Source organism: Vulpes vulpes, chromosome 14, assembly GCF_048418805.1.
Source record: "Vulpes vulpes isolate BD-2025 chromosome 14, VulVul3, whole genome shotgun sequence".
Taxonomy (NCBI): Eukaryota; Metazoa; Chordata; class Mammalia; order Carnivora; family Canidae; genus Vulpes; species Vulpes vulpes.
In genome coordinates this window covers 24,470,752-24,498,739 of record NC_132793.1, presented here as the reverse complement: position 1 = coordinate 24,498,739, position 27,988 = coordinate 24,470,752, and the positions used below count along the sequence as shown (strand labels likewise).

The window sequence follows — 27,988 nt, the reverse complement described above, 5'->3', positions numbered from 1 at the left end:
ATAGCCTTGTGGGGAAGCCAGGCAAGGAAACAGGTAACGTGACAAGTGTTGTGAATGGGGATAAGCACTATTAGAGCATAGAGGAATGGTAACTAACCCAGCCTTGGAGGCTTCTTCAGAGAAGTTGGCTAAGCCCAGATCTCAAGAAAAATAGACATAAGGCAGGAGGAAAAGAGATTTGGAGAGTTGATGAGGAGACTGACTAGGCAGAAGAAATAGCAAGTCTAAAGATGGTGAGGGTGTAGTAGTTGAGACTTTTGGGCATTTCTTATATCAGGTGCTACTCTAAGCATTTAACGTGCTAATTTCTTGTTATGGCCACCCCAAGAAGTACATACAATTATTTCCATTCTGTAAGTGAGGAACAGACCCAGAGGGGTTATTTATTTATTTATTTATTTATTTATTTATTTATTCATACATACCCAGAGGGGTTAAACACATCTCCTGTTTCTCAAGATTGCTGGGGGGAGGGATGCCTGGGTGGCTCAGCGGTTGAGCATCTGCCTTTGGCTTAGGGCATGATCCCTCGTGATCCCTGGGTCCACGGATTGAGTCCCACATCGGGCTCCCGACATGGAGCCTACTTCTCCCTCTGCCTAAGTCTCTGCGCTGCCCACCCCTGTGACTCATGAATAAATATGTATGTGTGTGTGTGTGTGTGTATATATATATATTTTTTTTGGTATCTAAAAATTTATTGTCATGTTTTCACCACCAAAACTTAGGATCTTGGTTTTTCTTTCTTGCCTTTGTACAAGGCCAAAAAAAAGACATTGGCTACTTTGACAACCTTAAAGTGGACTCCAGGAATGTCACTGAGAGCATGACCTTTGCAACTAAATCCAGCCACCAGAACCTCATCATTTTCCTCAATAAAATTCAAACAACCATCATTGGGTACAAAGGCTGTGATCTTTTTGCCATTCTTGATCAGCTGGACCCTGACACCCTGACCCTGACACACACCCAGATGGCAGAATTTGGCTGTTTGGCTTTCAACCCCTACTTTTTCTAGCACAATTCCTTTTGCATGGAAAGCACCTCCAAAAGGGTTGGCGTTCAGGTCTGTGCCCAAATGGGCTTTCTTGTACTGCTTATCATGCCACTTCTGGTCCCCTTGGTGACTGCGGAGCTTCCTGGCAGTACGGAGGCCAGACACTTGCCCATCCTGCCGGCACCAAGGGCCTGAGCAAAAAAGAGCAATAAATAAGATCTTAAAAAAAAAAAATAAAAAAAGATTGCTGGGGGGAGCATAAAGCAAAAGATGGGTGAATGTGGCAAGAAATGAGAGGAGATTGGAAAGGTAGGTAGAGTAGAAGCCAAGTCATGAAAGGGTCTTGTTGCCTAGGTTGAGAAATTTGGACTTCATTTTGAGGTGATAGGGTCTCTGCTCCTATGGACATTTTATTTTATTATTATTATTATTTTTTTTTCCTATGGACATTTTAGAAGGATGTATCTGGCTACCTGTTTGGGGAGTGGTTTGGAGACCTAGAGCACCATGGACAAAAAGACCAGTTTAGGAGGAGGCTGTTGTGGTAATACAGGTAGGGGATGATGGTGTTTCTTTTTTTTTTTTTTTTTTTTTTTTTTTTTTTATGATTTTAATTTTTTTTTTTTTTTAATTTATTTATGATAGTCACAGAGAGAGAGAGAGAGAGAGGCAGAGACACAGGCAGAGGGAGAAGCAGGCTCCATGCACCGGGAGCCCGATGTGGGATTCGATCCCGGGTCTCCAGGATCGTGCCCTGGGCCAAAGGCAGGCGCCAAACCGCTGCGCCACCCAGGGATCCCGATGATGGTGTTTCATATGAAGAGTGTGTATGTGTAGAAGGAATTGAGCAGTGAGACACAAAGATTATTGTGTGGTAAGTAAGGAAGAAATCAAGGATGATTTCTAGATTTCTACCTGGTGCAGTTGTATAGATGGGGATGCTGATTATTGAGGTGAGGACATAAGAGACGAGGTGGTTTTCTCTTTTTATTTTATTTTTTTTTAATTTTTATTTATTTATTTATTTTTTAAATTTATGATAGTCACACACAGAGAGAGAGAGAGGCAGAGACACAGGCAGAGGGAGAAGCAGGCTCCATGCACCGGGAGCCTGATGTGGGACTCGATCACGGGTCTCCAGGATCACGCCCTGGGCCAAAGGCAGGTGCCAAACTGCTGCGCCACCCAGGGATCCCGAGGTGGTTTTCTCTTGAAGGGTCTTCTTAAATCTGCTTTCATTTACCTTCTAGTTATTGAGCCAAGTTCTCCATGGAGAGGATTGGGGGTAGAAGCATAAGGTGAGGGGGGACAGTATTGTACAACATATCTGGTAACTATTCCTGGCTAAACCGGATGATGTAAACACTAGTTTAGAAAAGGAAGAAATGTTAGATCCCGCATATTCAGGCCCTGCTTAGCCCTGAAGATTACTTTTATTAAGCTAAAGGAAGACTTAACATTTTTTTCCAGACAACTTCCTTTGGTACTGCTCTCTCCATGTGTTACTGTGGCCCTAAGTCACCTGTGTTTACTACCTGCTAGACACTGGGAAAACAAAGATAAGTAAAATGTAGCTTCAGGAACTTATGTCCAGAAAGGCAGCAGATCTCAGTAGCTTAGATAACAGTGGTGGAGGTACAGGGTGGGATGGGGCAGTTCAGGATGGAACAGAATGGGGAAGGACCACGAGGGATTTTTGTTGGGATAGGAGTCAGGAACTCTGCACTCTATCTAGTCTTCTTGTCAGGTGGCAAAGGTCCAGCTTTATTCATCTGAATAATGATAGGAAATCATGGCTACTAGGGTCTTTTCTAGCAATAACATTTTATGATTCTAGATGTTGATTTAGACAGTATATCTTTTGGAGAGGCATTTTCTTTCCTCTTTTCTCCTCCCCCTTTTTTTCTGAGGCAGTGATGGGGAAAGGGTAGAGATAGGGTTTTCACATGAATGTCTGTAAAAAACCTAGTTTTTTTCTATTTTAGCTTTATGTATAAAATGTTTAACTGGGGCAGCCCCGGTGGCACAGCGATTTAGCACTGCCTGCAGCCCAGGATGTGATCCTGGAGACCCAGGATCGAGTCCTACATCGGGCTCCCTGCATGGAGCCTGCTTCTCCCTCTGCCTATGTCTCTGCGCCTCTCTCTCTCTCTCTCTCTCTCTCTCTCTCTCTTTCTCTCTTTCTTTCTCTCTGTTGCTCATGAATAAATCTTTAAAAAAAAATGTATAACTGGAGCGGGGAGAAGATGACTAGTAATGTTTGCCTGCTGACCTGCAACTGCCCACTAGGTTCTGTGAGGAAAGTTTCAGACAGCTCTTAGACTGTCAGGATGAGAGAGGGGGTGCAGTGAGATAAACTGGAAGCCATGTCATGAGCCTGAGGATTTTTCAGTTTGGTTCCTGCTACTGACTCAATTTGTGGGCTTAGCCAACTCCTTTTCTTCTCTGGTCCCATTTTATCATAATCTCAGACCTCCCTGAAATTTTGTAAAAGACCAAAAGGGTCGGAGCCAGAGAGGAATAAAAAAGGTTTGGAGGTCCTTCTCTATTCACTTTCTTCTCCCTGCTTAAATGAGTAACTAGAGATAGGCATCTGCCCAAGTATCCTTATTATCTCTTCTGTTTCTACAACCCTTTCTTTTTCCTTAGTTTTAGTGTCTGTCACTTTATAATGGCCTTCATGTGAATAAGCAGGCTTTACCTCATCAGAGGAGGTGGGGAGGGTGGAATATTATTAGTAGGTTCTATTTTATATCCCCAAAAGGTCATTGCCCCCTGCTCTCCGTGTAGGGGTAAGGGTGGGTTGATTGTGGTTGAATACTTGGATTTTTCTGAAGCTCAGGCTCAGGAGTGCTCCACTAACCGAAGTGCAAGTTGCCATTCTCCCAACACGCCCAGTGTGGTTCCTCTGGGGGATATAGGCATTTGATATTTGCCAAAGACTTGTAAATTGTCATTACCTGATATTCTCTGGGATCTCAGTCTTCCTTTCTAAAACAACAGAGTTGGACTAGATAGTCTTGAATTATATTTTTACCTCTTAATAGGGTGACTTCCTGGTTTTACACAAGTGGCTTGTGAATTCATCTTTGGAAGGAGAAGGGGCTTTGTTAGAGCTTTGAGAGTGTGTCAGAGGGTTAAATTCTGGGTTCATAGATACCTTTTGGTATATAAACAGATGGATATTGCATTCTAGAGTGGACAGATTGCTGAAAAATTGCTTGTGAGATGAATTTATCAAAATGCCTGCTAGTTCCATTATAAACTTGGAGAGTTTTTGTCCCATAGACCAACTTGGAGTCTAAGACTATAAAAAATTATACTTAAATATGTAGCAAACTGTTTAAAATCATAGAATAAAGAGAAAATGTTAAAAACACTATAAGATGCCCAAACAGTACTAGTGCTGGAAAAATACTAGACCAGAAATTTGCATTTCCTTAGAGGTTTAGCTTTATGAAGTAGATACCTCTGCTGAGGTTACCTGGCCCTTGAAATGCCATCTGTAGAGAGTGAATAGTTCTGTTTATTTGTCAAGATAAGAATCATTGCTTTATTCCAAGTAAGTATTCTCTTTAGAAGGCCAGGCTTATAAGCTTAATATTATTGGCCAGGTTTTCTTCATTCCAGAGGCATTTATCTGGTATTTAGCAGTCTCCTGTTTGTTTTATTAAGGCTTTTACTAAGCCTAGGTAAAGGTATAGTTTGCATGGTGTCTGTTGATCTGTTTGTCTGTCTGGTTTCCTTTGTAATAATTTATGCTAGTGAAAGCAAGCTCAGCAGTAAATATAAAAAAATAATTTTCATAACTCATTATTTCTCTAGGTCTGGGTTTCTTTCTGGAAGTATGATAACGCTACACTGAGAAGTCAGATGTTGTTCCTGGCTTAAAACAGACCATTTTAAGGCTTTGGGACTTTGTTCTTCCAGGTAGCTGTGAGCTGGCACTGAGGAACGGTGTTGTCAGTATAATAATGATAGCTATGCCTAGGTCAGTTCAACACAGCCTATCTTTTCTTCAGAACTTAAAAACTCCCCCTAAATTGATTTTTCACACCAGTGAAAGTAAGCTCTTACTAAAATTAGGGTCTTGGTAGAGTTACCATGCTAAGTAGGTTACCTAGCTACTGTAACATGATTGTGCTTTCCATCCCGAAGTTCAGTCATTCATTTCCAGGAATTTGGACTACCTGCTGTGGTCTCTCTATGGAGAACATTAAAAACCAAGCAGGACATGATTCCTGCCCTCAAATTACTTTCAGTTTTGAGGAGACTGAGAAGTACAATAGATCCTAGCCGCTTCTTTCTCCTCCTGCCTTGGCCCAGATATTTAGGTTGAGGGTTCTGACAAGAAATAGCAGAATTGATGGATATATCACTACACAAGGAGACCTGTTTGAATATCTGACTTCCAGTGTTTAGTTTTAGTTTTGCCTCCGCTTTTTAAAAAAATTTATTTTATTTTATTTTATTTTTTTAAGATTTTTAATTTATTCATGAGAGACAGAGAGAGAGGCAGACACAGGCAGAGGGAAAAGTAAGTTCCACGCAGGAGCCTGATGTGGGACTCGGTCCTGGGACTCCAGGATCACGCCCTGGGCTGAAAGCAGGCGCCAAACCACTGAGCCACCCAAGGATCCCCCTTATTTATTTAAAAATATTTTATTTATTTGAGAGCACAAGAAAGAGAAAGCAAAAGCGTGTGCACGCACGCAAGCAGGTGGAAGGGGCAGAGGGAGAAGAAAGAAGTAGGTTCCCCACTGAGCCAGGGGAGCCTGATGTGGGGCTTGATCCCAGGTCTCCCGGATCATGACCTGAGCCGAAGATAGATGCTTAACTGACTTAGCCACCCGGTTGCCTAAGATTTATTTATTTTAGAGAGCATGAGCAGATGGAAGGGCAGAGGGAGAGAAAATAAATGGCCAACATGGGGTTCCATCCCAGGACCCTGAGATCATGACCTGAGTCAAAATCAAGAGCTGGCTGCTTAACCTATCGAGCCACCCAGGCATTCCTGCCTTCCACTTAAAAAATATATATATATGTGTGTGTGTGTATATATATATATATGGACATATATATATATGTAAGATTTATTTAAGAGAGGGAGTGAGGGAGAGAGAGAAAATCTTAAGTAGACTCCCTGCTGAGCACAGAGCCAGGACTTGGGGCTTGATTCCAGGACCCTGAGATCATGACCTGAGCCAAAACCAAGAGTCAGACCTTTATTTTAATTTAATTTAATTTATTTATTTATTCATGAGAGAGACAGAGACACAGGCAGAGGGAGAAGCAGGCTCCACGCAGGGAGCCCAACGTGGGACTCGATTCCAGGACCCCAGGATCAGGCCATGGGCTGAAGGCGGCACTAAACTGCTGAGCCACTCGGGCTGCCCCGAGTCAGACCCTTAATCAGCTGTATCACCCAGGTGTGCCTCCCCTCCCCTTTTATTTTACCTCCCTTTACCCTCTATTGCTGATCTCACATGCAGTGTGTGAAGAACATTTGGGTAGGGGATGACATTGTCCTTCAGGTTTGGGTGTCCAGACATCTGCTTAGTGCTTTCCCTATTCTCCTCACATCAGTTCTCTGGCTGGCTTCCAGAAAGATTTGATACTGTCTAGCTTCTTATTTAGGAAGGAAGAAAATTCAGTTTCATGTTGAATTATTTTAAGTTTTATTATATCAGTTTTTTTTTATATGCAGTTTTGAAATAAAATAGTTCTCTGTTTTGCTTGCAAGTAAATTATATGAGGTGTGGTTTCTGGCATTTACTCAGCTTGTGATTTACTAATTGTGATTAAATTGTGGTTCTTGAAGCCCACTGCCAGTGTCTGTGTTAGCCTTCTTTGAACACTTTGCAGCACAGAGCCCTTAGGAATGGAAAATGGAGGGACTGTTGAGCGTACCCTTCCAACAATTTAGCATTACTTATGAGGTCTAGAGAAGAGGAAATCTGCCTGTGCCTATTGATTGGAGACAGTGCTGAAATCAGTCATCCAAACTTATGGAGCCCATGGAGTGCCATAACTTAAATTCCTCACAATAATATTGTGAGCAAGTTAGATAACATTACTAAAAGTTAAAAAAAGAGTACAGTATAAAACCAGATGATGCAGTTTATAGGAGAATACACAAGCCATTTGTCAGTTAATAGGTAAATGGCAGAGTTTTCCATAGAAGAGGAGATCTCTCTGGTCTGGAGTGATCCAGGAAGAGTGGCCTGAGTCAGCCTCTAGTCAGCCTCTTCCTCCAGGAGAAAAAATGATGGAAGGATTTAGACAGGGCAGTGATGAGGCAAAAGACTAGGAAAAACTTTTCAGGGGGAGCAGTGTCTCCAGTCTCAAGTCACAGGGTAGGAGTATGTTCAGCTTTAGTAATTATTGACAAACAGTTTTCAGAGGCATACCAGATCACACTCTCATCAGTGGTACATGAGAGAGAATTCCTGTTGCTCCGTGTCAACACTTAGCATTGTTTATATTTTTCATTTTATTTTATTTTTAAGATTTTATTTATGAGAGACACAGAGAGAGAGAGAGAGAGAGAGAGGCAGAGACACAGGTAGAGGGAGAAGCAGGCTCCATGCAGGGAGCCTGATGGGGGACTCAGTCCCCGGTCTCCAGGATCACACCCTGGGCTGCAGGCGGCGCTAAATCACTGCGCCACCCGGGCTGCCCATATTTTTCATTTTAAATCATGCTGGCTGGTGCATAGTTACAGAAGTGAGTTTTAAGAACCATAATATGAACTCTCAGGTAACAGTATCATAAAGAGGTAAATAGATGGGGTTTCAGAGGAGGGAGAGATTGCTTCATTTGTGGGGATGTGGTACTCCGGGAACATTTATTGGAGGCATGAGCATTTCACTGGGTTTTATAGGATAAAGATAGTGACCATGTATCATCTGGGACCACTTTAGTTTCTAATACTGTCTGGTTGTACTTTTAGATTGTGAACCAATATTTCTGTGACTGGAAGATATCTCCCAGACTATACAGAAGCAACACCCAGATAGCCCTTCTCAGGTGTTGTGCCCCTCTCTCTTCTCCCTTTTTTCCCCCAGAAAGTATGGTCACAGGAGATTTTAGGCTCTTAGAGATGGAGAGAGGACATTCTGTCTGACGGGAACATCTTGAACAGAAACACATGAGTGACTAAATTGAGTGGCATCGCTATTCCTGCTAATGAGCTAAGGGAGGAGGATGTGTCTCATTCTTAAAGGGTGGATAATGCCTTCTCATAGCCTTCTGGAGCAGGTGGAAAAAGTCTGTTCCCAAGCCAATTTGTATTTAAACTGGATAGAGGGATGAGAATGACCTCTTTGCCTATAATTACATCATTTCAGGGAATAAATTAATCCAGCAACAGTCACACTTTTGAAGTATGTTGAGAGTTTGTCTTCTCTTAAGGGAGAGGGGGTGAGAGGGGAATGTCAAAACTAAAGAGTAGTCTCTCAGAGCTCATCTATTACTTGTATATTTGCTCAGAGAAAAATTGCCATTTCTTTGTCAGCTTTTATCCTGCTGGGTGGGCCCTAGCTAGGTGTTTATTTTCTGTAGTTTTACCAAATCACTTTGAAGGCTGATGTGAACATTGATCATTTCTTAGAGCCTTTCCTCTTTGTTCTGTCAGCAAATATTAGAAAATGTGCCTTAAATTACCTGGTTGGGGGAAATAAGGTGGCCTTCCCTACTAGCTTCCAGAGAGCAGCACTTCCATGTTAAACATTAGTCAGATCCTGATTCTGTGTCAGGTCATCCTGTGTTTTTCAGGAGAGACTAGGAATGTTAGAGCTGCCACTGGGGACATTTACCAGAGGGTTTTTTGGCTTTCTGTCGAAGAGACTAGTTGAATATTTGATTAAAAAATCTGACGAGGTCCTAAATCTAAGTCTATGTTTCATATTAATAATTGCTGCCATGTATTGGGTGCTCACTGTGTTGAGATACCATGCTTGGTACCTTGTGTTCTACTAAAGTGGATGTTTATTGAAGGTTACTATGTGCTAAGTTTTTTTTTTTGTGTGTGTATATAAATCTTTATAAATCATGTAAGATGTGTAAATTTATATCATTTACATGTTATGTATGTGTAATATTACATGTTATGTAAATGATATATATATATATAAATTTACCTATACACATAGAAATCATATTTATTCTCCCCTCAACCCTAAGAAGTAGATTTTGTTAATCCTCATATAAATGGGAAACTGAGACACCAGGAGGTTAAGAATATGCCTACAGTCTTACTGCTAGTAAATGGAGTTGCCAGGATTGAAACCTAACCAATTATTTTTAACATGGAAATTTTAAAACAGACACAAAGTAGACCAGAGTAAATGAAGCATGATGTATACCCATCACTCAGCTTCAAGTCAGTCAGTCATGTTTCATTTATACCCCTACCTCATCCTGTGCTTTGAAGAAAATTTCAACTGTCCTATTTTGCCCTTAAATATTTCACAATGTATTTCTAAGGGATGACTTTATTTATTTAAAGATTTTATTATTTGGCAGAGAGAGCACAAACAAGGAGCTGCAGAGGGAAAGAGAGAAACAGATGCCCCAGTGAGCAGAGTGTCCGATGTGAGGCTTGATTCCAGGACCCTGGGATCATGACTTGAGCTGAAGGCAGACACTTGACACTAACTGAACCACCCAGATGTCTCTACAGGATGACTTTAAAATAACCACAGGGATGCCTGGCTGGCTCAGTCAGGAGACCATGTAACTCTTGATTGCAGAGTTGTGAATTCCAGCTCTAATTGGGGGTAAAGTTTATTTATTTTAAAAAGATTTTATTTTTGTTTCTTTGAGAGAGAGGATGAACAGGGGGAAAGACAGAGGGAGAGGGAGAATCAGGCTTCCTGCTGAGCAGGGAGCCTGAAGTGAGACTTGATCTCAGAACCCTGGGATCATGACCTGAGTCGAAGGCAGACGCTTAACGGGCTCAGCCACCGGGGCACCCTGGTAAAGTTTATTTAAAAAACAAAACAAACAGAACCACAATGCCATTTTCATACCTTATAAAATTTAACAATTCCTTAATACCATCAAAATCCAGATTATGTTCACATTTCCAGTTATCTCATAAATGTCACAATCTTATTTTTACGGTTTATTTGACTTAAGATTTATATAAGATCCATACATTTTAATTGGTTTTTACATATTTTAAGTCTCTTAATTTCTTATTTCACTTCTATTTGTTGTTATTACCTTTATTTGTTGAAGTAAAAGCATTGTTTTTCCTGTAGAGTTTTCTGTGTTCTGAATTTCCTGTAAATTGGTGATTGTATCTAAGGGGGTAGTATGTGTTAATCCTCATGGCAACTCTACAGAAAGTAGGTATTCTTATTTTGCAGATGAGAAAACAGACCGAAAAGGGTTGAGTGACCTGCCCAAGGCCTCACAGCAACCTTGGATGTGAACACAGACCTTCTTACCTCCAAAGCCTTTATTCTTTGTTCTTTACCACTCACCCATTCTGTGACCTTGGGCAGATCACTTTTAAGTTCTCTGGGCCTTAGTTTCTTTGATATATACACTGGAACTTCTACAGGAGTGGTGGTTTATGGGTCTATGACCATTTGAGTGCCTACCATGTGATGGCAAGGTACGAGATGCTGTGGATGATACTCATGAATATGACTGTCTCCAGTGAGCAGGTAGTCAGCTAAGGACTGTAGGACCATACCCTGTTTCAGATATGGAGCTTGTTTTGGCCATGTCAGGACTATCAGAGCTTCCTAACCAGCCTCTCTGCATCCTATCTTGGCCTCTTCCATGCCATGCTTCTCCCTGCTGCCAGGTGCCTTTTCTAAAAACCATTTTTGTCATGTTCTCCCCGATCATAAATCTAGTTTGAGGGACTTGGTAAATAAGAAACAAAATTCTTCCAGCAATAAACCTTCCCTCCTTAGATTGAGTTACTGTTTCAAGGGCAGCTAGTCTTTTTTTCTTTTCTGTTTGGCAAAGGTGTGTTAGCACCTTTTGGAAATGCTGAGGAGTCTGGAGATGATAGAATAATGATGGAGTAAAGCACGGGAATGCTTTCTTGATTCAGGGGAGAACATACATTTAGCATTGTAGTGTTCACTCCCAAGGACATCTGACTATAATGGGGTAGTTGTCCTTTTCTTTGCAAAGGAACTTCTGGTTGTAGAGTTCAGGGATGAGAGTTTTCAGGATCTCCTTTTGAAGAGAACCAAGCTGCTGAGCCTTCATTTTACTGGCTAGCCAAGCTATTTAAGTGAATGTGGTATATAGAGCAGTGATTTGGGTCTGTAGTAATTTGGGTGGCAGACAGCTGGCACTGAGTCCAGTCTGACCCACAGCTAACTATAAAGTTAAAAGTCCAGAGAGTAGGGTTCAGGGCATTTGTATTTCTAAAGTACCTAAGACCTTTAAATCTTAAATCTTTTTTTTTTTTTTTTTTTAAAGAACCTTTGATGGTGGATTAAGCCAAAGAAGGCTGTGGAATCATGGGTTCTAAAGCTCAGGAGCCAAATGGTCTAGGACCCTGGATAGCTCCTTGGAAAAGCAGTTTCTGACAAAAGTTATGCAACCTTAGGGGACTCCTAAATCCTTACTGTGCAGAGCTAGTCAGAGGATCTTACCCTCTAGATCAGGGACTGCAAAGTGGCAGCTCCTTGAGGTGTGTCTGGCCTGCATCCATATTTTTTGTTTGACTTGACCAGTGTTTTTCTGTTTTGAGTTGGACCCCAGCCTGGGAAGATTGGGGCTGTCTTATAGTGGAGATACCTTATATGAGATCAGAGGTTCTGGCATGTGGGCTATGAGAGTGACTGATTTCTCCTGAAGAGGGAGGAGGATTTTTGAGGAAGTATTCCTATTCACAGAAGTGGAAATAGCACCCAGCTAGCTATTTTGTAGAAGGCTTCACTCCCTGAGCCCTCTCTGCCAGGGACTCCCTATGTCATGACTCCTTGTGCACTGGCCTGTCCATGTTTAAGAAACTTATAGCTTGGCTTTTTATTTTTTTATTTTTTATCTTTGAGGGACAGAGATATGATTCTGATCTTTGAGCAAGTCTGTATTACCAGCCCAGTTTGGCAAAATGCTTGTGTTTGAAGAATCACATTCTTCATTTCTGTTCATCTAATTGGCTGGCTTCTTTAGACAGGGCATATTTGTTCTCAAGTTTGTCAAAGCCCTCATCATTTCCTGTTGTTTCTGTGACATCCAAGTCCAGTGCCTATTGCTATTTATCACCAAACTAGCTCTTTTATTTTATTTATTTATTTTTTTAAGATTTATTTATTCATCAGAGACACAGAGAGAGGCAGAGACATAGACAGAGGGAGAAGCAGGCTCCTAGCAGGGAGCCCGATGTGGGACTCGATCTTGGATCCTGGGATCAGGCCCTGAGCTGAAGGCAGACGCTCAACTGCTGAGCCACCCAGGTGTCCAGCACTTTTTTCTTTGAAACATTTGGTCAGCTGTATCTCTTTTTGCTACCTGCTTTGTCCTTTTGGGCCTATGGATCTCTGTAATATTGAAGGGACTTTGCACAGTTACAGTGCTCTTAGTCCTACTAGATGAGTTATCTTCCATTTTATTAGAAACTTTGGTGTCCTTGTGATACTAGTGACGGTTCAGTGAACCTTGGCCTTATAAAATTAGCATTTTTTGCAGTCTCTAACACTCACAAGCTTGGTGTGTGTGTGTGTGTGTGTGTGTGTGTGTGTGTGTGGAAGATGAAAGAAACCACGTCTTGTGAAAGACACCATGACATCTAATACAAAACTGGTTTACTTAGGAGTTAGTTCCTGGTGTTCCACCCAGCTGCAGTGAGCAGCAGCTCCTGTGTGTTGAAAGTAGGTGACTTTTCTGAGTGACTCTTCTACATGCCTGTTTCCTTTGTCTTTTTGTAATTACTGTAACATCATCATCTTGTATGTGGAGCACCATGGTAATTCCCTTGACAACTGATCATGATTTCCTAGATAAAGGGAGGAAGCTAATAAGTTAGGAACTCAAAAGGGATATTGGGCTAAGGTCTTGTGATGCTAGTAGAATTTTGAGCTGGAAAGAACTTTTCAGCAGCAAAAGCCTAATTAAACCTTTTCTTTTTACAGACAAGTCCCTATTTGAGATCCTTAGCTTAGCGTTTTTTGTGCTCCCTATTCTATATGGATTTTCCCCATTATATCCCACTGGACCATGAGCTCCATAAAGGCAGGAACCATGTCTATTTTGTTATTGTTTTTTCAGTGCTTTACCATAGGACCTAAGTAATTTTTGAGTGAGTCGAAAAGTATGTTGGAGTTTCCCAAACTGGTGGGACACATAGTTGCATATTGCATGATATGTAAAATCACAGTATAAAACCTATTTTCCTAAAGTGTCAATGTACTCAGATTTTTTGGAGTTGAATTAGTTTAGATATTATAACCAGTAATTGAAAAATTTACTCAAAATAAATCACATATGAATTTTTTAAAGATAAAATGAGAAGGCATCAAATAAATTATGGGATTACAGTAGACCTTTTGACTTTTACTGCAGAGGGTCTAGGGTTTCCAGAACTCTGGTACATTTTTTTTGTAAAGATTTATTTATTTATTGGGGAGGGTGGAGTGTGCATGTGTGGGGAGGGGCAGAGGAAGAGAACAGACTTCCCTGATGAGTGCCAAAACCAAGAGTTGGATTCTCCACTAACTGAGCCACCCAGGCGCCCTGAGAACTCTGATGTTTTTGAGAAGCTAGAAAACTAACTTTTTAAAAACATGAGATCTGATTTGAAATGTTAGCAGTTAATTCAGAGGTTTGTTTAATTTTTTGTTAAAGGATTTTATTTATTCATGAGAGACAGAGAGAAAACCAAGAGTTGGATTCTCCACTAACTGAGCCACCCAGGAGCCCTGAGAACTGATGTTTTTGAGAAGCTAGAAAACTAACTTTTTAAAAACATGAGATCTGATTTGAAATGTTAGCAGTTAGGGGATCCCTGGGTGCTGTAGTGGTTTGGTGCCTGCCTTTGGCCCAGGGCGCGATCCTGGAGACCCGGGATCGAATCCCACGTCGGGCTCCCGGTGCATGGAGCCTGCTTCTCTCTCTGCCTGTGTCTCTGCCTCTCTCTCTCTCTGTGACTATCATGAATTAAAAAAAAAAAAAAAATTAAAAAAAATCCATATTTAAAAAAAAATAAAGCTTGAAATGTTAGCAGTTAATTCAGAGGTTTGTTTAATTTTTTTAAAAAGATTTTATTTATTCATGAGAGACAGAGACAGAGAGAGAGAGAGAGAGAGAGAGGCAGAGACACAGGCAGAGGGAGAAGCAGGCTCCAGGTAGGGAGCCTGACGTGGGACTCGATCCTGGGTCTCCAGGATCAGGCCCTAGGCTGAAGGCAGTGCTAAACCGCTAAGCCACCTGGGCTGCCCCAATTCAGAGGTTTTTAAATAAATTTATGTGGGTCAGACAAAACACATCCTGGGGCCTGAGCATCTGTTTGTGACCTAGACTTTGGGCAGGAACTAGACTTTGGACAGGGCCATATAGATGATGATGGTGTCAGGGACAGCTGCCATTCTGCATCTGACTTCTTGGCTTCAAAGTGGCCATACCTCAGAGTGGAAAGAATGAAGTTACGACTTGATAGGTTAGGAAAATTCCCACATTACATATCACTCTCTTTGGGAAACAGTTTCTATAAACTCGTATGCTATCTTAGCCCTTAAAAGAGCCTCACCTTTACTCCTCTTGTTTTGCAGATGAAATTGAGGTCCAGCGAAGGAAGCAGAGCTTTTGTGAGGTCCTGGGCAGGCCCCGCTTCAAAGTCCAGACCTTTGTTTGGTGCTCCTGCCTCACTCACACTTAAGGCATGGATAGGGCAAGGTGTTTTGGCATACTTTGGGTTGGTTGGTAGAGCTGGGGCAAACTCCATTTCTTGGCACAGTTCTATCATCTTGAGCAAAGGGAGGGTTGAGGTGGCAGTTAGTAATGTACTCAGTCTCAGCACAAAGGGTCTATTTCTGTCACTAGCATAGATTGACCTTATTTTTTTCTACCTAGAAAAATGTAGAGGACAGCTTAGCAACAAGGAACCTCAGTGCCATGATCTGTTTCTCCTTGTACTTTCCTGCTGCTTCTGTTTCCTCCCCTCCAGCTCCTTTCTTCTTGAGCCCTACTACCCTCCCTTGTGTATATCACTTTCCTCCACCCCAACCGTCACCCTTTTATTCTCTGGTTTTCTCTGTTGCCCTTCTGTGGGAAATTCTTGTAATGCCTCTGTAGTAGGCAGAGCCTGAGATTGGACCTGTTTCCAGGGTTTTTGAGGGACTTGCTCTTAAGTAGGGCAACTAAATAAGGAGATGAGATGTTTTTAAACTGCTCCCTCTTTGGTTCACCTCACCCCAGTTGGAAAGGATAAAAACTCTGGGCTTGGCTGCAAGGCTCATGCAGTCTGGTGCCACTTCACTTTGCTGCCTTCTGTCAGCAGCAAGGTAACACCCACTGTTTCCCTGTGCTCCTGCTCAGCTCAGAATGACTTTGTTGTTTGGCAGTTCCTCTGAGTAGAAAGCTCTCAGCTCCCAGCCTCCTTACCAGACAAGCTCCTGTTTCATTTTTTCATCATTTCAAATGCCATCTTCTCAATGAACCTTTCTGTAATCACTCCATAAGCAGAATTTTTCTTTACATTTTGCTTCTATAATTGTGCTCCGTTGTTGTATCACACCCAAAAACTGCTCTCATTCATGAAATTGAGATCTTATGAGCCAGGGAACTGTGTACTACTTATCTCTGTTTCTTTTGTACCTCAGTAATAGTCCTGGCACAAATAGTACTTGCAGAATGAATAACGGAAATGTACATGTACTGATAACCCATGGTATAAAATTGAATGTTACGTCCTACAGGTCAAATGTGACAAAGTTCTGTGGAAGTTTATGGGAGTTCTTGAGAGCTACCTTCTGACTGGGAGGAATCTTGGAAGCTTCTAAAAGCTGGTAGCCTTTGAATATGTCTTGAAGATTTAGAAGAAGTTCAACTTGGCAAATATGGTGGGAAGAATATTCTAAATGGAGGGTACAGTTGGAATAAAAGCAATGAGGAAGTATGGAGTTCAGGCTCCACTGCTTACTCCATTCATCCCCATAGCCAGAATTCCTTCTAGAGTGTATCCTAAGTTTCTAGGCCAGCCTAAAGGAAATTCTTTCTTTACTTCCTTTTTTCTTTCTTCTTTCCTTCCCTGTAACCTCCTTTCCTTTTATTTTTGTTTTTTTTTCCCCAGTCCTCTCTCTTTCTTTCCTATGTTTCCAGTCCTCCTCCCCTTTTTAATTTTGTTTACCCTTCTTTCTCTACCTACTTTCTTCTTTCTTGCCCTCTTCCCCAAGTTACCCAGGAAATCCAGTCCTTTGAGTTGAGATGTGAATCATTTATACAATATTCAACTCCAAATAAACACCTCCCCTTTTGAAACTGAGAAGTAATCATGGCATAATTGCTTATGTGTCTGTCATGTTTTCTTGGCATTGACTTTTTTTAACTTCCCACGATGCTGGGGGTGTTGTTACCATTTTTCTTTTCTTTTTTTTAGTTGTTGTCATAATGTCAATTCTATTTATTTATTTATTTATTTATTTATTTATTTATTTATTTAATGTCAGTTTTAATGAGAAATTTCTGCAGACAGGCCTGCCCTTGAGTGGTATGAGCCTTCAGGCAAAGCTAGGGCTGGATGAGTCAGATACGCTCATGGATCTATTTTCTCATGCATATAAGTATCTAGGCCACACACATTCCCCCCTGTTCCTATAAGTTCATATACTTTGCAATACATAGACACAAAATTCAGTCACAAAGGTGCACATATTGCTTCTCTTCCATACACATCCGTATTATCTCCCTTCAAGTTATCTACTTCCTCCTCCTGCCATGTACCCACACATTTATCCTCCTATACTCCCTGTCCTATTATTTTCTAACCAGATACTCAGAATTGTATGTGTTATGACAATATCTGCAAGCCTTACAGACACCACTGTCTACTTCCTTACATATCTACACAAGTCCTCCCCTATACACAGATCCATCTTCCCACACCCCATGTCTCTCAGTACCACAGCATCTCCCATTATTCCCTACATATCCCCTCCTTGAGTGTTTCTACTGTGCATAAAAGACATTTTAGTTTCAAACTAGTTTTGAAAGGAAATGTCTTTGCTGACAGACATGCTAGTGGACCGTAGGAAGTCTGAACTGTTTATGACAGATACCTCTGAGGCCCCTAAAATAACTTTGTCATGTTTGGGGTGGGGGAAAGCTGGGTCAGACAGACAATAGAGGGTTGCTTCTAAATTGCACTATTATGACCCAAGGTGGATTTGAACCTAGGTGCAAACTGGTCCTGTGATTTCAGGGTTCACTTTTTTTTTTTTTTTTTAAGATTTTATTTGTTTATTTGAGAGAGAGAGTACTAGAGAGAACAAGCACAAGTTGGGAGAGGGAGAAGCAGGCTCCCTGCTGAGCAGGGAGCCCAATATGGGGCTCAATCCCAGGACTTGATATGATGACCTGAGCCAAAGGCAGATGCTTAACTGACTGAACCACTCAGGCAATCTAGAAAACTGTATCTCTCTCTCTTTTTTTTTTTTAAGATTTTATTTATTTATTCATGAGAGAGAGAGAGAGAGAGAGAGGCAGAGACACAGAGACACAGAGGCAGAGGAAGAAGCAGGCTCCGTGCAGGGAGCCTGATGCGGGACTCTCCATCCCGAGACTCCAGGATCACGCCCTGGGCCGAAGGCAGGTGCTAAACCGCTGAACCACCCAGGGATCCCAAAAACTTATTTTAACAAGTTTCCAGAGTCCTTCTGTTGTGTATCCAGATTGGGAAGCAGTTATTAAGAGGAAAGAAATAGAAGTAAGTTCTGCATTATCTTTTTTTGTACCACCTTGGACAAATTATCTTTTTTGGACTTCAGCTTTCTCACTTATAACAAAGCTCATGCTTGTAAAGGACCCTTTCAGCTCTAAAATTTTGTACTGCTTTATGATGAGTTTAGTCTGGTATCCTCTTCAACTAAGTATTGGTTCTCTGGGTCTGCCCTGGGCAGAGCATTTCATGCTTTGGCCAGAAACCAGCAGAGGCAGCCTAGGCCCTGACCTTTTGTCAGAAGCACTGACACAGGTCCTAATTAGAAATGGATCGATAATGGGCCTGCAGCCAGGCCTGGGGAGACTGGGAGGAGGCTAGAGGGGTGCTCCTAACTAGGGAGAATCTGATTACCATTAAGTGGCTCTGGTTACACTTGTCAACACAATGGTTTTGCTGGAATAGCGCTCTTCCCCTGGGAACAACAGGCAGGGCTGCCCTGAGCAGACTGAGAAATGGTTAACTTGTACTCCCTTTGATATGTTTTCCTCACCTCTATAAACTTACATATAATATGATGCTAGGTACATAGTACAGGTGTCCTCTTCAGATGGAAAAATCACTTATTAAATACCTAAGTGTTAAATGCTGATTTAAAGCCCTTTTGTTTGTTTATTCCTCCTAATAACCTAGGTGGGATAGGTTTGAAGAGGAAACTAAAGCTCAGAAAAGCGAAACGAGTTGGCTATCCTTGTGTCACATAGCATGTTCTTTATTGTACTACAGTATAACCTTTCTGAGCATTTGCAATAGTGATTCTAAGCTGATGAACCGTTTTCTACCAGAGCCATCCCTCCCTCCCTCCCTCCCTCCCTCCCTCCCTCCCTCCCTCCCTCCCTCCCTCTCTCTCTCTTTCTTTCTTTCTTTCTTTCTTTCTTTCTTTCTTTCTTTCTTTCTTTCTTTTTCTTTCTTTCTTTCTTTCTTTCTTTCTTTCTTTCTTTCTTTCTTTCTTTTTTCTTTCTTTCTTTTTCTTTCTTTCTTTCTTTCTTTCTTTCTTTCTTTCTTTCTTTCTTTCTTCTTTCCTTCCTTCCTTCCTTCCTTCCTTCCTTCCTTCCTTCCTTCCTTCCTTCCTTCTTTCTTCCAGATTTTATTTATTTATTCATGAGAGACCTAGAGAGAGGCAGAGACACAGGCAGAGGGAGAAGCAGTCTCCCTGCGGGGAGCCTGATGCAGGACCCAATCCCAGGACTCCAGGATCACTACCTGAGCCAAAGGCAGATGCTCAACCACTGAGCCACCCAGGTGTCCCAACCTTATCTTTTTACAGATTGAACTGGATCTCAGGCCGTCTCCCCCTAGAGCCCTTCAAATACTAAAGGAGATTCTTGAAAATCATTGATGAGGAGTATTGGGGGGGGGGGGTCCTCTGCTTGCTTTTGCTTTGTCATCTCCTTTCCACAGTCCCTAAGGAATGAGCAGGCTCTAATGGGAGAGATCAATCATCATTTGGGATCAATGGGAGAACTTCCTCCTTCAAGGAGTGCAGAGTCAGGTTTCTGAACTGGCCGAGTGCAAGGAGGGGGAAGGGATTCATGACTGATATTTCTAGGCATTGTAGTAGCTGAGGGCTTAACATGTTCAGCTACCAGTTGTGGTCAAATTCCCCCTGTGGTTGGTCATTCAACAGATATTTGTTGAGTATTTCCTATGTGTCAGGGCTTGTGCCAGTGCTAAAGATTCCCAGATGTAGACCCATTCTCTGCCATGAAAGACCTCACAATCTAGCATCAGAGTCCAGCAAGGAAACGAACCACAGTAGTAGAGGCATGTGCAAGAAATTCTGGGATTACAGGCATGGTGGTGGGCTTTCCTAGGGAGGAGAACTTTGATCTGTGCTTCTTGAAGGAAGAGGAAGAGTTGAGGCAGGCAAGACAAAGAGGGTCACTCCAGACTAGGGGATTAGCACAAAGAAAAGCATAAAAATGTGGCTAGGAACTCCTGACCAAAGGGTAGACATTAACAAAGTCCCTAATTTGTAGCAAATCAGAATGTCCATCTAAGCTCTTGTCCCTTGCTAGACTTGGGGCTGTAATAGTAGCTACTGAATGGCAGTAATACAGGAGCAGGAGGAGGGGAAAAGGAGGTAGATTGATTAGCAGACTCTGACTGAATCTTCGTTTCTGGGAGGGAACTGAGGAAGAAAGCTGAAGAGCAGCAGCCCTTTGTCGACTGGGCCGAGCCTACAGAGGTGAATGCTGCGGGTTCTGGGCAGTGGTTTGAAAGCTCATCTGGCCCAGGCACATGGCTTCACTTCTCCCATGGCAGAATCCTCTGTTCCACTCAGCCCACCCCTCCGTTCTATGTTCTTTCAAAAAAAAGAAAAAGAAATTAATGGAATCTGTTCAAAATACCCTGAAATGAAATTACATTTTTAACTCTAATTACCCTAATTAAAACTTGACAGCCGTAATCCTGGAATGGCAGATATGCTAAGTACCCCATGCCTCTGACAAGCTCACATACCCAGATGGAATGTTGTTCTGTTCGGGGCTTAGGAGAAAAATTCTTTGTGTGTTTGTTGTGTTTTTTTTTTTTTTCCTCCCATCAGCAATTTAGTCTTTGGCTTCATAGCTTTCCCAAGCTAAGATAGCCATACTTGTGGGCTATAGGCTTGCCCAGGACCTTTAATCTCAGTGGAGATCCCTTTGCAGAGGTCATACTCCTAGGGATTCTTAACCACATACCTTGGAGTTTCCATTTCAGTTGAGGTTAGACTGCATGCCCTGAGCCTTTTCCTGGGTAAGATCCCCTGCCTTCAAGGACCAGGGATCTGTGCTTGTTAGAAGGCTGTCTGCTGATCTAGAACTAAATATGGGTCTGGGATCAGTTTATGGCTGTTTTTAAGGATATAGTTTGAGGTCAGGGATGGGAGGTCTGAAAATAAGATGTCTCTTCTCTTCCCATATCTCAGCACAGGCTAGAACCACCTAGTAAGATGCTGGGTCTTAACTAGTTACCTGGCCAGTCCCAGGGAACACAACGGGGCATGGGAGGGGGTAGCAGGAGAAGAGGCAGCTCTTGAAGCAGACTGAAGGCTCTGTTGATGCTGTGAGTCATATCATGGTTTTGTTAGAAACAAAAGTCCCCATGTTCTGGTGACCTCCTTTCAGCCCAGAAGCCAAGCCTTTTCAGTCAGCGGACACTGGCTGATGTGTTAGGTACTGCAAGGGATACGGAATTGAATATGACACAGTGCTTGCCCTTGTGAGGCTGACAGTTGTGGGGGAGTAGGGGAGGCACTGGTGGGTGAGGGACAGCCATGTACATATGACTAATTATATAAGGCAAGCAAACATTTTTCATAGGTGTTGCCATATGAACTTGTCCTTGAATAGGTATCACTGGAGGCATTGCAGGTATCAGGGAATAGCATGGGGGAGAGTAGGAAGTTGCCAAGTGACAGTCTGCTGTGATTGGAATACACCGTGCAGGGGAAGGATATGGTAGAGGGTGGAGGTAGAGTTTAAACTTTTATCTTGTAGGCAAAGGGAATCTATGAGGGTGCAGTGCCTGTCTTAATGAGTGTGTATGATGGATTGGGAGCCAGGGTGATTGGAGCCAATAGATTAGTTAAATAGGTATCAGCAGATTATGGCCTATGGGGTGAATCCAGTCTGTGGCCTCTCTTCATAAGATTGTGCTGGGGTACAGCCACATTTGTTTGTTTCTTTATGAGTGTTTTCATACTACAATGGCAAAGCTGAATACTACAGAGACTGCTATAGCCCACAAAACCTAAAAATACTTTCTGGCTCCATACAGAAAATGTTTGCTGGCCTGAGTTAGAGGGTAATTATGAAAGTTCTCTAAAGCCTGAAATGAATTGGAGGTATCAAATGAGACTTTGCAGAAGGGACTGCATGATTTAGCAAAGACTCTAGCCCTGCCTACCTCTCAAAATTTTATATAGGTCAAATTTGCTGAAAGTCACCATGGTCACAAAAGTACACAGGATGCCAGTAAGTCCTGATTTGCCCTTATTAGCTATGTGACCTTGGAAAAGTCACTTGTCAGAAGTTCAGGTGAATATAGTAAATAAAACAAAGAAAGGACTCAGATTATTCCACATGGTGCAGAGCTGTTACTATGCCACTTTGTACTTCCAGTTTATAAGTCTGAGCGCCCTCTAATGGAAAACACAAATATCCTCAATCTGGAACGTAGTTTGTCTTGAGAAGTTGGGGATAGGTGAACAAGAAGGTTTTGATACCTAGAGCAGCTGGCATTGTGGGCAAGAGGCTCATTCTTTGAGGACACTGTGTACCCATTTTCTTCCTTAACCATTTAGACTTATTCTAGAGCCAACATTGAACAACTACCCTTCAGCTTCCAGAGCGTATTAGGCCTCTGTAAAACCAAAGACTGGATTTATTTCTCTATCACCTCTCCCAGCCAGAAACTGTATAAGTAGCACTTGACATCCCTTATGAGTTGCTCCTTACCACTGTACTGAACCCCATATGCCTCCCCTTTTCCTAGAACATTGTACATCTGCCCTGTAGGATGTACAAAAAAACACTAGATGGGGATATGGCAGTCGTGGGTTTCAAAGCTTACTATGTGACCTCAGCCCCTTTGTTTCATGTCTCTGGTCCTTTTGTAGGCTCCAATACAAATGACTTTATAGTCACCTCTTGGAATTTGAGAGTTCTTCTCTAAGATTCAGAGCACAGCTCTCCCCAACCCCCCATGTTCCCCTTCTCCTTTCAATTTAGAATATTAGTATATTCCCACATTTGATCTACTTGAAATTCTCTGCATTTGACTGTGAGTAGAGTAGTAGTCCTGTCTTTAGCTGTTTTTACCGCAGGCTTCAGGAACTGGCACTCAGTCTAATTACTTTCCACTGGAGTGGAAAAGGCTGTGGAGGTCATGTCCATGTGATCCTAGAGGTTCAGCAAGGCATGGTGTCTCTAGGATGGGCAGTCTGTTCAGTACGGGCAAACATTTGGCCCTGAGCATCCATGATACAGTAGAGGAAGGTGTTCATCCAGGCAATTTACAGACTTTTTCCTATTTATCTCACAGCTCTGAGATAGGTGATATTATCTGTCTTTTATAGATAGTGGGAATTTATTAGAGGATCATTCAGGAGACAGTGACTGACTCATTGAGGATAAAGGGAAACAAATACTCTTTGTTCCCAATAGGGGAGAGTGGTAGAGGAGACAGACAGGTAAGCTGTGATGGGAGCTCTAAGAGGATACACAATAGCAGTTAAGTAACCGTGCCTACCCAGTTTGGGTGGCAGAGTCAGGGCTCAGCCCCAGGTCTGTCTGCAGGCTATTTCTATTGTACTATGTTACCTTTCCTGCTGAAGGGGGGGAGGGCAGTAAACTCAAGTTCAGGTTCTTAGGCCTGCAGAATGGCCACTGATGGGGAAATCTGGCCTTGGATTCAAAGATAGGCTTTAGTCTTAGGAGAGCCAGAGTTGTTAGGCGACTAAGGCAGAGGTTATGACAGGGACTTGGACCCAATCATAGAGTAGAGCACAAGATTTTGTTACCTCTACAAGGTGAAGCCCGGTGGTCAGCACTGGCAGTATCCTGGAATACTACAGGGAGCCACCGTCAACTCTGGTAGCAAATGGGGAGGAAGCATTGATATCCAGGCCCTGTGGGTAGAAGTTAGAGGTTGTGGCTAAGACGGATTTAAATATTTCCTGCCTGGAGTCAGAATTAGTTCAAGGACTGGATTGGAGTTGTTGCTGATCCTTACCTGAGATGATAGAGCTAGGATAGACTGTGAGAGGAAAGAGAAGAGGTTTTAGAGGCTGACAGGAGATGGTATTAAGGCTAAAAAAAAAAAAAAAAGCCTTGTTAGATTCTACAAATTATTCCAGTATATGAGCCATTTTCTTCTCAGTGCAGCTTTTCAAATACTGGCTCCTTTTCCCAGAGACTCTGTCTTCCTTTTTTTTCTGACCTTGGCTATCTAGGCAGGCCATGACTAGCTCTAGGCTATAACATCCTTCAGTCCTGCTGCTTCACTGTGCATCCTCTCCTCTTAAGCTCCCAATAGTGCTAGATTCAATTTCTTCATCTGTGACATACGGGGATTGGACTAGCTGACTGAGGTCCAAGTGTACTATCCACAGGACCTTCTTTTAGCCACTAGACCTGAAATTCATTTTTAAGGCTAACTTTGGATCCTACCCTTTTGGTATCTATAGCCTTCATATAACTTTAAAAAAAAAAAAAAAAAAAAAAACCTGTGCATTTTAGCTGGGATTCAGTTTAGTTTTTGTTTTTTTGTTTTTGACCATCTTCTTGCGATTTTAATTTTTGGGTAAAATTATCATTATCTCTTAGATTCCAGCTTTCCATCCCAGAACTGAGATTCTTGGGGCTGAGTCTATATCTAAAGAACATTGTGCGTTGCTTTTTAAGTACCTATTCAAAACCATTATGTGTAGGGGGACCTGGACCTGGGTGGCTCAGTTAATAAAGCATCCTACTCTTGATTTCTGCTCAGGTCATGACCTCAGGGTCGTGAGATTGAGCCCTTTGTCTGGCTCTGTGCTGGGCCTGGCTCTGTACTGGGCTTGGAGCCTGCTAAAGATTCTCTCTCTCCCTGTGGTCCTCTCTGTTGCCCTCACCTCCAGACATGTGTTTGGGTGCGCTCTCTTTGTAAAAACGAAACAAAACAAAAAACCAAACCAGGATGTGACCTTGAAACTTGCAGTTCCTGACTCCACATTGAGGACACCACGAAAGTCATAGTCATTCTGTACTGTAGGAAGTCTGGATGTTGTGAGAAGTGCCCTGACTGGGAGTAGGAATCTGGCCCTTTCACTGACTTCCTTCTGTGACTTTGGACAGATCCTCCTGCCACTCTGGTCTGCCCTTTCTAAAATGGTGGGTCCTCTTCCAACTCTGGTCTCACTGGGGACAGAAAGCCATCATCTACACAGTTCAGTTGCAGAGCACTGTCTGGCCCAAGCTTTGGTGTGTGGGTTACAGATAATAAAGCCTTAGATTCTCCCTTCCAATTAGGGAGGGGGAAGGGGAACCATCCAACTGTCTCATTAGCATGGAGAAAAGAAAACAGTAATTACTGGTGGCTCCCTTGATGATTCCTGCAGGGTTGGTTCTTTTAGGGAAAGAGGAGGGGGAAACTAGAGACAGCTTTAGCTGAGGAAGGAGAAGTGCTGTTAGCTGTTTAGAAAATTTCAGAGGCAAGAATGATTGTCTTGCACATCTGTTGTATTCTCTGGACATTCCTCCAGGCAGCCTAGAGACTGCCTGGATTGAGTTTCACCTATTTATGGCATGAATAATGTTCTCATTCACGGACATGGACTAGGCTCAAGAGCCCTAACGTCACCTGTCAGTAAGACACCAGCTGCCCTTGAGGGCCTCCTTTTGTGATACGCTGGGCATCCTGACACCTGTCTTTGTTGGGGAGTAGTGGAGAGTTTTACTGAGCTATTTTGTGACCTGGCTGCATTTTTATGATGTAGTGAGTCATCTTTTTAGCCCCCATGGCAAACCACAGCCAGTTGGTTTATTATGCCTGGGCATAGGCAGCCACACAATAGAGTCAGTCATAAGATTCAAGGTCAGGTATCCTTGTGAGTGGGAGCAGTCTGGTAGAATTGCAGGGCCATAGGGTATGGTCAAGGCTGGGAAAAGCAGGCCTCACAAAGATTGAGGCAGAGTTTTGAGGCCAAGATGTTAGGGGACAGCTAGAAAAGAACAAATAGATTGGCAAGCATGGCTCCTGGGACAAAGGCTATTTGCTCAGTGCCCATTCTTATGTTCCCTGCTGGTTGTGGGCAGTTGTGCACCCTCATGTGCTGATCACATCACAAGTGGGTCTGAGGCCACCGGCAGGTGAGCCCTGTCTGAGCCCTGTCTGGAGCTGTTATGCTATGATTATTTCCTGGGTCTGCTCATTCTTGCCTTGGTTGCTGCCCCAGAGACCTAAAGAACCAGCTTCTATTTTCTTCCCCTCTCCAGAGAAAAATACCATTTCATCAATAGCTCTTTCAGTCAGTCTTCTTGTAGGCTCTGGAGATTATCCTTCTCTAAACAGCAAAAGTTCGATAGGGACATACTATTTAAAAAAAAAAAATGTTTAACAAATATAGGAGATGATTTCTTCTGTCAAAATCTTTCCTTAGCCCCCTGAAGCACTCCCTTTTGCTTGGTGCCCCACCCTTCCAAAAGCCTTTGATGTTCAGGACTCAGTTCTTTCCCAGATTTTCTCTCACTTCTGGTTCCTTTCCTCTAGTTGCCATATGTAGTTTCTGGTTTCTGTGTACTCCTGTAGAATTTGTCCTTTATTATTATTATTTTTTAAATTACTATTATTAAAAAAATAAATTATTATTATTATTTTGGTGGAATGTAACAAAATAATGGCCTGACTCTGGAAGGAGTGCTTCTTTTCAGACTAAATTGTAGTCATCTGGGCCATAGTAAAGTGCTTCCCCAAAATAGGGTCCGTATGCACATCCAGGACATGGTACCTGTTGTCTTGCAAAGGTGTTCATAGCATTGTATTCCCTCCCAGTATTAGATGTTTTAATCAGGTATTTGAGTTCAGCCCAGGCTGAACCTCTCTTGGCTTCTTGACTGTTTGATTTTTTTTTTTTTTTTTAAGATTTTATTTAGGGATGCCTGGGTGGCTCAGCTGTTGGGTGTCTGCCTTTGGCTCAGGGCGTGATCCTGGAGTCCTGAGATCGAGTCCCACATCGGGCTTCCTGCATGGAGCCTACTTCTCCCTCTGCCTATGTCTCTGCCCCTCTCTTGGTGTCTCTCATGAATAAATACAAAAAATATTTTATTTATTTTTAGAGAGTGTGAGAGACCGTGAGATCACGAGCTGGGGGAATGCGCAGAGGGAGGGAGAAGCAGACTCTCCTTTGAGCAGAGAGCCCGATGCAGGATTGGATCCCAGGACCCTGGGATCATGACCTGAGCCAAAGGCAGGCCTTTGAGCCATTCAGGTGCCCTGCTTGGTAGAGTCTTAGAACATCTTGTGCTTTTGGGTGATAGCCAATTTGGAATAGTCCCTCTCTCTCCTCTCCCACTACAATAACTGGCTGAGAGCCCCTTGGGAAGGCCTGGTAAGCTAAGTCCTACAAGTCTGGAACTTGATGGTACACTTGTATTCCACCTCTGCCCATTTTTCCCCCACGTATGCAAAACCAGTAGTTGCTCCATCAAATACAAAATGGGAGAATTTGATCCATTTTCTGAAACTCAGTGGTGCCTATATGTGGGGGCGGGGGTCTTTTTTTTTGAGCACAAGAGAGTGCCAGGTATGTAGTAGGAAGAACAGTCTTTGAGTCAGACTGTGGTTCCAGTAAGTTCTGTTTCCTAGCTGTGTGATATTAGACAAGTTCTTTCTCTGAGGCTCAGTTTTTCCTGTAAGATAGGGATAATTCTTCTGGCCTCAAAAGGGTTATTAGGAATCAATGAAAATAGGGATGCCTGGGTGGCTCAGTGGTTGAGTGCCTGCCTTTGGCTCAGGGTGTGATCCTGGAGTCCTGGAATCGAGTCCCACAACATTGGGCTCCTTGCATGGAGCCTGCTTCTCCCTCTGCCTGTGTCTCTGTCTCTCGCTCTCTCTGTGTCTCTCATGAGTAAATAAGTAAAATATTTTTTTTAAAGGAATCAATGAAAATAATTAAGGCTTTGGCTATAGGACATGATAGGTATTTAATAGCAGTAATGGCAAATGTACATTTTTTTTTTTCCTCCTAGACCATTTCGTTGCCTTTTTGTTTTTTTAAGATTTTATTTATTTATTCATGAAAATACACAGAGAGGAGAGAGAGAGGCAGAGACACAGGCAGAGGGAGAAGCAGGCTCCATGCAGGGAGCCCAATGTGGGACTCGATCCCAGGTCTCCAGGATCAGGCCCTGGGCTGAAGGCTGGGCTAAACCGCTGAGCCACCCAGGCTGCCCCATTTTGTTGCTTCTGATTCATTCTTCTGTGGTACTTAAATGGAATAACAATACCTATTACTGAGTCACTTTTGCCAGGCTCTGAGATAAGGGCTTTCCCATGCTGTCTCATTTATTTTTCCCAATAAAACATTGATGAAGCAGGAGCAATTTTTAATAAATGTA

At 42.6% G+C, this 27,988-nt stretch overlaps 3 protein-coding genes across 5 annotated transcripts in view; 2 read left to right on the top strand and 1 right to left on the bottom strand.

The window, feature by feature from the left end:
- RALY (RALY heterogeneous nuclear ribonucleoprotein) overlaps positions 1–27,988 on the top strand; it is an 85,057-nt gene that overhangs the window by 4,923 nt on the left and 52,146 nt on the right. The gene's annotated exons all lie outside the window — the stretch shown is intronic.
- LOC140595258 (uncharacterized) overlaps positions 1–27,988 on the top strand; it is a 44,132-nt gene that overhangs the window by 5,884 nt on the left and 10,260 nt on the right. The window lies entirely within an intron of this gene.
- LOC112928156 (small ribosomal subunit protein uS12-like) lies at positions 643–14,936 on the bottom strand. The gene is made up of 2 exons (XM_072736338.1): positions 14,721–14,936; positions 643–1,171 (listed from the first exon to the last, which is right to left on the bottom strand). The coding sequence occupies exons 1-2, from the start codon at positions 14,934–14,936 to the stop codon at positions 725–727; spliced, it is 663 nt and encodes a 220-aa protein (XP_072592439.1). The 3' UTR covers positions 643–724.